Here is a 12,181-nt window from a genome sequence, read left to right on the forward strand (position 1 = left end):
TGGAGAAACCTGGTCTAATGAAAGGTGTCCCTGCCCATGGAACGAGATGGGCTTGAGAGTCTCTTCCAACCCAAACCACTCCACAATTCTATGATCTGTAAAAATCATCTTTATTTATCTAATAAGAGAAGATACTTAAAATGTGTATTTTGAGGATAAATGTTTGTCAGTTTACAACAGATGTATGAAAAATAACTGCCACAATAAAGCAAAATGTATATGCAAAAAATATTCCTTTCCCAGTGCCAGAAAACACTTCTTTTTGTTAGAATATCTGAAAATGGCTGCTACTGTTTTATCTTTCGCTTCACTTTCCCATCTTTACAGCTCAGTAAGTGAAACATGTTGCAAACACTGTGGCAGAGGCAGCTGCAGAATGGCCAGAGCATACACAGATCATTAATTGAGAAATTTCAACATAACTGCCTTAGATTATAAAGATGCAAAAAGCTTAACTTGCACCTTAAAAGGCTAAAGCCCTATTCTTAATAATTCTTTCACCAAGAGAGAGGTGAGCAAGATCATGGAAATGAATTTATTTCAGTTTAAAACAAGTGAGTTTTGCTGTTTCACTTAGGTCCGTGCAGTGCCTAACCACAAAGCTTTTCAGTGGTGCTGTTATTAACTTCTTTCATTAACTCAGATTCGAGAAATACATTTGTTTTTAGCAACAATAAAGGACCGCAGCCTTTAAAACGTCTGGGTATTTTAGCACTGCACAATTTCTGAATACTAGATGAAAGAAATATAAGGATTTATCTGGTATGTTTACTGCCCTCTCTTCACAGGAAAAGTGCTGCAGTACATTTTAATTTCTGTTTATTTCCCTAAAACCCTCTCCATAATTTCAGCTGTATGCAGTAAAAGCTACGGCCAAGCACGAGCTGAGTAGCTGCAGCTTTGTGAAGCATCCATGAAACAAAGCATCACTTTTAGCCAAGGCACAGGTCAGAAATCCCACCTAAAATGGGTACACCATGGCAGCATTGGTGGACTTTATACAACAAATGGAGATGATTTTTTAGAGCAAAGTGGTTCAGCCACACTGGTTTTATCAAGCTCTCCTCAGAACTCTGCTGGTACCTCAGTTTGCTACAGGGTCATTGTTCACAGAATCACAGAACAGCCTGGGTTGGAAGGGACCTGAAAGCTAATCCCATTCCATTCCTGCCATGGGACAGCTTCCATTATCCCAGGCTGCTCTAAGCCTCAATGCCCAACCTGGCCTTGGACAATTCCAGGGGTAGCCACAGCTTCTCTGGGCACCTCACTGCCCTAACAGAGATGAGTTTCTTCCTAATATCCAACCTAAACCTACTCTCTTTCAGTTTGAAGTCAATCCCCCATTTCCTGTCACCACATGGTCTTGTAAAACATTAATACAAAATAATTAAATTTTTTTTAAAAATCAATACAAAATAAAAATAGAAAAATAATGAATGCAAAAAAGTATATGGAGGACCCCTCAGGGTTGCAGTGCTGTAGAAAGAAGGACACCTTAAATAACGAGGAGCAGTGTGAGCCACACCTACCATGAAAGAATCTGGTTGTATCCATACTGAAAATCCCTTTCCTGGCATTTCTGGACAGGATATGCCAATTGGTTCTCATGGAAGTAGAGGACCTTTTTCAATTTGCCAAGGTCAGGGCGGAGGGCGGCGAGTTCAGCCAGGTTAAGCACCGAGCTTGCAAAGAGGATCCTGGAAAACAAGGAGAGCAGTGTTTACTGCCGGCGAGCGTGCTCGCAGGGGTCACCCCTTCCCCTGCTCCCCACTCCCTCCCCCCCAAGAAAAACATAACCCCTATAGGGACACATCAATAGCTAAGCCTTAATACCATGTAGCAGCATTCGAAGTTTTGATCTCTTAAAAAGCAGCTGCTAAGAACCCAACTAGAAAAGCACAGAATCTCATTGGTCTTCCCAGCTCGGTTACAGAGAGATGCAAAATTGAAAAAAAAGCTGGATGAATTTTATTGAAAAAGGCAAGAAAAGCTGTATCTGAAGGACAAATGGAACAAAGATAAGGCTGACTAGGGAATACTTTGCTTGCCAGTTTCATTACACTTTACTTCTTTATGCAACCAACTACTGAAATTCAATATATGAGCAGGAATGGCACATGTTCATGTTATGACATAAACCCTTTTGATTTATGCAGTGCACTTATCTAGTATGGTCTGCTTTTCTTTTTTTTTTCCTTTTTCCCCCCAGTCTTTTTCTGTTTTATTTTCACATTTTTATTAGGTATCCTCTATAATGAAATGTTGTTTCTACCCTTGCACCCCAGTCCTGTCGCTGCACTCCTGCTATTCCACAGTCCACAACACTGCACACATCCTTCAATTAGATAAAGCAACACTAACAAGCTGCTATCTTAGCCTTGTGTAACTTCCCAGGCTATCAGAAAATGAATGTATTTAAATGTGTAATATGAAATCCTGACCCTACTGTAACCAGTGGTAGATTTCCCTACATTTCACCAAAAGCCTGTGAGCATCTCCTGGCCCCTGGCTAGCACTGCTACCAAGCAAAGTGAATTCTGAACTTGCACAGAGCTGCAGAGACTCAGACATTTGTGTCCTGTATTTCTTATCACAGGGGATTAAAAAAAAGAAAAAAATGACACCAGGTATATATTGCATATAATAAAGTTTAATAAACTACTTTTCAACACAGCCTGTTTCTGAATTTTTTTTTTTTTTTTGCTATCCACCATTTTAGTAATTCAGATTCAGAACTTATTTACGCAATGTTTTATTCTTTTTAAATACTCTTTTTCTTTTTTTTTCCCCTACTGTTATTCCCATTCTTTCTATTTTTACATGAATTTTGTGTTCAAGATTACTGCCAAACTAACATCACTAACATGATAAACTTCTGATTCTGGCTGCCAACCTCAAAACTCATGAACTTCCCCAAACATCCACCTAGATCATATACATTATATCATATCATATCATATATCATATCTCTGCTAACTTACACCCTTCTTAGATAACCTGTATCTACACAGCAAACACTTCCTAGGGCATAGATCCTGTATCCATCTTCATCAACCTGGGTCAATGCTGATCTGAAAGGCTTATGAAAGTAAGAAACGACTGTTATTGCCTTGTTCATCAAATATTTGATGGTTCTAAAGGGCCTGTCACACAGAATGCCAATTAAGATATGAGCTCAGGTTTATTACAAGCCATACTAGGAGGAAAAAATAGTTTTAGGTAAGTCATTACTTATTTGTCATCATGAGTAATGACCTCTGGACCTCATAACGACCTGGGTGCCAGGCTCAAAGCAGAGCAGGAAAAGCTTCCTGGGGGCGATGTCAAATCCCTGCTCAGCACTAGAGTGACAAAGAAAAATGCAAACTGAAGAAAACATACCCCAAAACCTGCAAAAATGAGATGAAATAGTTGCTTGGAAAAAATGTTGGCTATTGACAGGACAAGGGGGAATGGCTTCATTCTAAAAAAGGATGGGTTGACATTAGACAAAGCAAGAAACTCTTCCCTGTGAAGGTGGTGAGGTCCTGGTGGTGAGGCACAGGTTGCCCAGAGAAGCTGTGGCTGCCCCCTAGATCCCTGGAATTGTCCAAGACCAGGCTGGACAGGGCTTAGAGAAACATGGGATAGTGGAAAAAGTCCCTGCCCAAGGCAGGGGAGTGGAACAAGATGAGCTTTAAGGTCCTTTCCATCCCAAACTATTCTAGGACTCCATTGCTGCATTGCATTATAGTTTATCTTTTCCTTTACTGATTTTTCAAAAAATTCTTTTCTGCCATGAGTTAGTGAAGAAAACTGAACTAATACAGGACAGTATCAATGAATCTGGCTGGGTTTGAAGGAAGAAAGGGGAAAAAGGACAGCACGTTGGGACTGAAACCACAGGAAGCAGCACAGAGTAAAGGTGGGAAGTGAAGACAGTGGAGGTGCCAAGGTTAACACACTGACTGGACACAAAAGGGCAATGGAGGGCACAATGAGAAGAGATCCAAGAAATAAGCTTGGACAAAACCATGTAGTTCTGACACATCTTAACTTGCTCAGATCAACAATGGGATAATTAGAAAGGAAAAAAAAAATGGTTGTAGCCACAGGCAAAAAACCCAGTGTCTGCAGTCTTGGCTTAGGCAAACTGGAGGAATTCAATAGCATCATTAGAGCACTCTGGAGCCTGGCTTCTATCATGGCAAAAAAGGCTGAAAACTTGGAAAGCTTGCAAGAGGTAGATCTAAATTTTCTCCACTGTAAATAGAAAGTGATAAGACTCAACTAACAAGCAGATCACTTATCACTGCCCAGCTCAGCACAATGAACTGGTGTCAAGAGAAAACTGTGGTGATAACTAGCAAATTCAGATGTAGAGCCTGAAATGACATTGCCTATGTTTCTTGCAGCAAGGGAAAGAATTAAAATAAAACTACTGTTTAGGAAACACCCTCCTTGATTCACTTCCTTTACTTCGCAGCACTTCCAGAGTTTATCCTGACTCTGAGAGGGTCTCATGGCTGCTTCTTTACTGGCAGAGAAGCTGCTAACTACCAGCACTAACCAATTTCCCTGGCTTTACAAGCTTAAATAACACCTGACAGCACGAGTCCCCGTGAACATGCCCACAGAGCAGCCGCGTTCGTGGCTAATGGACTCACGCAGGGCACTGGAGGATATGCTGGAGCGTATTTCCATTTAACACCTATTACATGGGGAAGAAAGGGAAGTTTATTATAATGGAACATGCGACACAAATGTATGTCAGTTGTCATTCCGTGTGACATCAACTTTCATTTTACCTCGGGTTATTATTTAAGTAATAAATCCTAACAAGGTGAGCTTTATCATCCCACAGAGTGTATCCGGGAGGTAGAGACACAAGGTGATGGCAAGAACGCTCAAAACATGATAATTCCTGACAGCTGCTGCTTGAGCACAAGTTAAATTGAACAGTTTATCTCAGCATAAAGATGTTATAAGGTTTTATGTTTAATTTAAAAAAATTAACATAAAACCCAGAGAAAGCAGAGTTAGGCAATCTTTCACAAACATGACATACTACAATCACTGTATAAGCTGGATTAGTACTTATTACCATGCTACTAGAGAATTAAGCTGTTTTTAGACCACCAAAGAGCTTTAAATTGCAACTTTTGTCTCTGTAAGAGAAACCTATATTTAAAACGTCTGCTAAATTCAAATTAACAGCTACATCATTAACTTACCATCTCACAAAACCCCCTACAATTCAACCGCTATTATGGTGTCCTTATCGAGACCCATCAACACTGCAGCATTTAATATATACACTGCTCTCCAATAAATACAGTGAGTGAATCCTCACTAAACCTGTGCTGAAGGTCACATTCCTAAAGCTCTGCCCCAGCTCTCCTCTCCAAAATATCCCCAAGCATTTTGCTGTGTGACAAGTGACCTTCTTGCACAGAGCAGGACCAGCCCACGTGTGGTAGCCCCGCTGCCTTGGAGACTGGCCAGATTTGGGCCACCATCCACACAAGCTGCAGTCTAAAGCCATGTGAATCAGTTCACAGTCCTTCTGGGGAGCTGCTTGTGTGAAATTAGTTAAGCATGTGCTTAACTAAAATAAATATTCTTGGGAAGGAAGCTGAGTGCACTTGCAGATTCAGAGATGTGACATGTCCACAGGATTCTCTGCCCTTTGCTACTGTCTTCCCCATTATGTCACTCCAAAGAACTGAAAACCAGTGAAATATAAAAGCCCTTTTTTTTTTTTTTTTTAATTACCAGCAGACAAAATGACTAATACAGGTTCCCACTTATATCAAGCAAATTATAATAGTGAAGGTGCTAAAGTATTTTTATTTGGTTTTATAAATCTTCTTTGTGTCACGCAGCCATGATTTACTCTTTTATGGCATTGCCCTAAATCTTTCAATTAAATCCCCATGCAACTTAACTAAAAACACATTTTGCCTTCCCCTTGGGAGACCACACAGGGCATATTTATGTATCTATGGATATGGAGGCTGAACTCTCCAATCCACCAGGCTTATAGAACAAAGCGAGTTTAAAACAGCACCTGATTTGTAGTGGAATGCTCCTCAGTCTGGCAGAAGCTCTGCACGAAGGACAGATAAATGTGGCCACTATTTGTGTGGCAGTACAGGTAACCCAGCTCTCTCTGGAAAAGGGGGATTGCTAGAGGATACAATCCTGCAGCAGCAGGGATTCTCCTGCTCTGCAAATAAAATCCAGAGCCATAATTCTCTGCTGCAAAACAACTACATTCACAGTAAAATGAGTTTATGATTGAAGATCTGGCAGTCCAGAAAAGAGCTATGAGCACTCTTCATCCTCCAGGACCAGCATTACAATAAAACAGACTAAAATTTGGATATGGCTACAAATATAAGCCTTTTAGGGAAAGAGGGTACTGAAATTATACTGTTTAAGAGATGGCACTGATTGAACCAGTGAGGGCCTGGCACAGGTGCCCAGAGAAGCTGGAAGTGTCCAGGGCCAGGCTGGACAGGGCTTGGAGCAGTCTGGGACAGTGGAAGGTGTTCCTGCCATAGCAGGGGTGGAATGGGATGAGTTTAAGGCCCCTTCCAACCCAAACCATCCTGGGACTTTGTTTCTGGATTGCACTATAATTTATCCAAACCATTCTGCTCTATGTTGCCCCCTTAAAAGCCAAGGCAAAGCCAAGAAGTTTGACCACAGCCACATCCACCTGGAGAAACCAGGGCTCCAAAGGTGATGGAGGCTTCCAGCACCTCCAGATCAAACCTCATGGTTATGGTTCCTCCATCAGTTTTCCTTGATTTCAACCCAGCAATTAGCCAAGCCCATGGATTTGGTTTTAAATTATCTTTCAAATGTAAACTGTGTCTCAAGTAGCACTGTTAATGCCTGTAGTCTTAACAGACCAGTTATTTTTGTTTGTTATTACACACATTTTTATATGATCAACTTACAGAAGTTGCATTTTTTATCACTAGTCCAAGAACACACAAATTACAACCGCATAGAAAATGTTTTTCCTTTTCCCATTACACAATAGACGACACTGAATTTCTGAACAATAAATACTAATAAGTGGTAATATGTGACAGTAGACAGTATAATAAATAATAAATTAACAATAATTTTTGACATGGAATGTACAAATGTCAAAAAATGCTTATAGATATTTTAACTCATAAATTAAGGGTTTTTTCTACATAAAGATAATTTGCAATGTTTACAGAAATAATTAAGTCTTACTATTTTAATGGTCTTTATTTTTCAGAACAAATCACAAGGGTTGTCATGCCTTTCATCTTAATTAGGCCATGTGTTTGTCTTATTTATTTCTATGTACTTTCATAAACGTTTACAAATATTAATTGTAAAGAAAAATATTTTTTCCTCTTGCTGTAATTGCTATATGTACATACAGTACAGTGATAAATATTCATGGCTGCTACCAGTGCGATATTTAGGATTTGGGAGTTGCCTTGTATGCTAAAACACAGCAGGAAGGAAAAGCTTGGTTTCAACTCATACTGCCAATGACTTCTTTTTATATTTTTTTTTATTTTAAAATATACCATTCCAAAAATTTTAAAAGTTACATAAATGCATTTTTTTTTAAAATTTGAAAATCATTTGGATTTTCTCACAATTCCTCCTTACCCCTCTGATTCTTTATTTCAACCAGTTGATCAGAGTATTTATGTATGTACTGGAATCAAATCTCAAAATTTCAGGCTGGATCTTTATCCTACACAATTAAGAACCAGTCTTAAACACTTTTTCACTATTTTTTATAACCTTTAACTCAAAAAGATATCAAAAACTATGTGAAAATTGTGAATCAAAATTACTTCTCTGTGTAATATCAATAAGTAAGCTTGAAAGAGACTCTCACAGAGCAGACTTTGAGGGGGGTGTATTCTGTATGGACTGCTTTGCTCTTTAGGCAACGACACTGAAGCTTCTTGAATTTTATTAAGTGTGTATGGTACTATTTTTTTTCCCTGATTTGTAATTAAATTTGGCTTCAATTAATTACTGACAGATGCACATTTTTACTTTAGTGGCCAGATTGTTCACCATGGGCTACATCGGCCTCTCTGTTCCCATGAAGGGAGAGGTCAGGACCAAGCAGTCAGAGCTGTGGTGATGGGGGGAAGGAGAAACCCTCAATCCACATCATCCTCCTCACTCATATTCCACCAGCAACAAAAAATGAAGCAAAGGAATTTTATTAGAGCAGAGAATAAACAAACCAGAATAACCTACTAGTGAAAAGTAGCTATTGCTGGGTGGTTTATATAAGATGGACAGACTAATTCTGCTCAAATAGGTGCTGTGATGGAGCAAAGAAAAATCAGGAAGAAAGATAAACAAAGGACATAGTGACTGAAGGCAAAAAATTCACACAGGTAAATATACAGGATGCAGTGACGTATAATGAAATGACATTTTAAAACTGATGTTCTACTCAATTAGGTAACATTTAAGCAACATTATTTATTGGTTGTAAGGCTGCAAATTAATTTAATTTGGTATCTTATCTGTCCAACTCTGGAGAGAAGCCAAACATGTCAAATGCCTGGCATGAACCACGCAATATGGCCAAGGGGTTGTAGCAGCATGGAGAAGTCCTAGGGTTGCACAGAACTCCACTCCTTAATCTGAACAGCAAGCTTTGAGCATTGTTACTTCTCATCTCCTGGTGTCAGCTCAGATCCAACACGGCACAGAGCAAGCAGCCAGTATCATGGATGTATGGATCCCACTGCAAGAGAGGCTGATTCATCCCACAGAAAGGGAATCAAACCCAGTGCAGCACAGAGCCACCACAACACTGAGGGCTTCCCTTAAAAAAAGGTTTGTGTCGAGAGATGCTTGAATAGAATAGAACAACAAGTGAGTGGAACTCATTTTCCATTATTTTAGTAAGTTTGGCCAAAGACTCAAATCTTCCCCCAATTTTCAGGTTTACACATTTTGTATGTTAAAACCACAGAAGACCAGCTCACTTTGCATAATTGTACAGAAAGTCATGGAATCTCAGAATCATTTGGGTTGGAAGGGACCTTAAATATCATCGAGTTCCAAACCCCCTCCATGGGGAAGCTTTGCTGACTGTTTAGGGTTACATTTCAAGTGCCCTGAAAATCCTGTCTTCCAGAGTATTCCAGATTTTTTTTTTTATGTTGCTTTATGCACCTTGATATCTAAACACTTTTTTTTCTTTTTTTAATTTTAAGGAATTTGAAGACTGACTAAAAGGAACTTAGCCTTCTAAGCAAATGGCTTTCACATTTTTCTAATATCCCACAGCTCTGATTTAATCTCACACAATCTAGGAACAGCAAGTCCTTTAAAAATTATTTTTATGGAATCTCTTTGCTAATTTTCCTAAAAAAGTCCCATTCCAGAGCATCAACCCAAGGCATAACTACTGCCTAAGAATGGGGACCCTCAGGAAAAGCAGGATTCTTCCCAGAAAACTAATACAGTCCTCGAAAAAACTCAGACTGTCATAAAACCTGAGCAGCTGGCAACTCTGTCACCATGAAGTATCCATATGGAAGACCGAGATGTGTCAAACTACCCAAAACGAGTTTGGATAGTGCAGAAGATGGAATAAATAATTCAGTATCTTCAACACTTTCAACAGCAGGTAGTAGATATGCTACCTGCTCCTACAACGTGCCAAAATGTAACATGTGAGTGCGAGCGAGCGAGAGAATGTGAGTGTCTCCAACCTGTTTTCTTGAGGATATTTTGCTCGAGGAACTTCTCTTTTTAGAGGCATATGATCCGTATCAGATGTTTGTCAGGAGCAGGCAGCACTACAGAACATTAGGAATAACTTAGTGATTTGTAATATATATTCACAAAGTGAATTCACTAAGTCTTCTGAATACATGTATTAAAAAAAAAAGGTTTTTTTATCAAATATTATTAAAAAAATGAAGGGGAAAAATGTATATCTCCCAAATGCCCTCACACTTCTAGAATATTTGCTGCTGCAGCATAGTGGTAACTTTCCTGCCATAATATAAGCTGAGCAAACTATTCCATGTGCTCAGCAAAATGGCAATCAGATTCACAATTTAAATATTGGTGCTCCATGTTCATGACATAGTTCAACTATAAAACTACATGGTGCAGTGTCAGTCTTCTGCCATCTCTTCCTAAGAGAAACAGTCACACACTGGTGCATAAACCTTCATCACTCATACTCAGAGAAGATAAAGTGACACTTCTGTTCCCCAAGAAATTAAAATAATTTAATGCTTAAGGGTCTCCAGAGCTGTCTTTGGAGGGACAAGCTCCTTCCTGCTCAGATGTATCAACCAACGCTTCATCAAAAACACAGGGACAGCAGGTAAACTGATATTCCAAAGCACATCAGTAAGGAAAATGTCAAGCTTTGTGTACTGCACACTATTTTGAGCCCCTCCACTTTCTGATTAGAACATTTCTGTAACTCAGCAAAGCCCACACTCACTACCAGATTTGAAGGATTGCGCCGAAATGGCTGAGCGACCGACTGAAGTGAGATTTCAAAGAAGTGAGACAAACACTCGCCTAAATTCGAAAGCTGCCAAACATATTTCATCAGACTTTCAAAAGATAATTGTTTTGTCTGTTCTGAATTAAGCTTTAAGTGCTTTAAGAAAGGTTTCTCTACAAACATGGCTAAAGATCACAAAGTGGAGCATTTGGAATGAATGGAACCCTTCAGTCATATATTTATTTAATATCACTTGCATCATGCCTGGCATATACCATAAGCTGCTTTATTTCCATTTCTATAACATGATTTTAAAGATAATCTATACTGATGTCCTACCATTTTATTTCACATGTTATCATAACAGGGTTTTTATTTATAATGCAACTAGGGAAAGAGAAGGAAATAAAGGGTCTCAGCTCTGCAGCTTGGAGCTCCTCACGTGAGATGTAAGGGACTGGTGAAAGAGCTGGGACAAACAGGAGAGAATTCAAAGAAAAAGAGGGTATGTCAAACTCATGAGAGAATTAATAGCCATGGAAATTAAGCCTTTTGCCCATTTTTCTTCTTCAGTTCCTGGTTGAGACTTTTGCAGGGTTAGCAATGGCATTAAACATTGATAGTTATATTTGGTCAATTTATACAACACAGATCTGATGCTTGAGTGAGCAGCCCACACCTCAACACTGCAAGATGTTGTATTTCCCCACATGCAAAAATCCAATAATAAAATAATAATTTAATAAAAATACTTCTAGGTTTCCATATATTTCACAAATCATGCTTTCCCAGCACATCTCATATGCAACTATCACTTCAGAATTCTTTTTATCATTAAATAAAACATCTAGTGCTAAATTCCCATTATTCCCCAGGAAAATGGAAGAGAAATATCTGTCTCTGGGTTTGAAATCATATGCTAAAAAGTCAGAAAACCACACCAGATGCTTTCTAATCTTTAAGATTAAGAAACTGAGGCCAAGGTTTGTTTATCAAGGGCCACCAAGTGAACCAGGGCAACAGTGAAAAGTCAGGAGCCCAAGGCAGAGTTGAAGATAAGTGAATGTCATGGTCTAGTGATTTAATCAGCTCATGTAAGATCATGTAATGTTTATGTATCTTATGGACCCTGCTCACCACAGTACCTGACAGGTTTCCCAAAATATTATCTTTGTGAGAGTGAACAGAGTGATTCAGCATTTCCACATCTCATATCTTCACTCCCAGAGAGATGTACATGCACAGATGTCTGCGTGCATGCACATGCAGATACACGACACATAAATACTACACACACACACATTTTCTAGCAAGATCCACCATAAAACTATGAAATATTCTGAATTGAGTTATTTAAACTGTGGCCAGGAAAACTGTTGACAAGAGCTAATTTGTTATTGAAAAAAGATTGTGCATCTCTCCATGACAGAAACCTAAAAATCTGTTCAAGATGGCTGGGCAAGGAGCTTTCATATCTGCAAAGGCTGAGCAAAGTAGACTAGTTTTGGTCAAGGTCTCCAAATAACACCATTTCTCCAGCAACACCTTTGAATTACACATAAAACCCTTCAGGAGCTCCTGAAAAGGAAACTTGACTCAAGCTGTTTTGTCAAGATGACTGGAGATGTTCTTTGGAAAGTATTTCCAAAAAGTTCTGGAGCAATAGTAGCTGTACAATCATATGGGATTAAT

At 39.1% G+C, this 12,181-nt stretch overlaps 1 protein-coding gene across 4 annotated transcripts in view; it reads right to left on the minus strand.

Annotated features, from left to right (window-relative positions):
* The window catches only part of GTDC1 (glycosyltransferase like domain containing 1), a 169,869-nt gene that overhangs the window by 85,063 nt on the left and 72,625 nt on the right, over positions 1 to 12,181 (minus strand). For all 4 annotated transcript variants that reach the window (XM_033064263.1, XM_033064262.1, XM_033064261.1 and 1 more), the window contains exon 5: positions 1,533 to 1,700. In XM_033064263.1, coding sequence (XP_032920154.1) covers positions 1,533 to 1,700 — 168 coding nt within the window. The remainder of the gene's footprint in view (positions 1 to 1,532; positions 1,701 to 12,181) is intronic.

This window comes from Catharus ustulatus, chromosome 7 (genome assembly GCF_009819885.2).
Source record: "Catharus ustulatus isolate bCatUst1 chromosome 7, bCatUst1.pri.v2, whole genome shotgun sequence".
Taxonomy (NCBI): domain Eukaryota; kingdom Metazoa; phylum Chordata; class Aves; order Passeriformes; family Turdidae; genus Catharus; species Catharus ustulatus.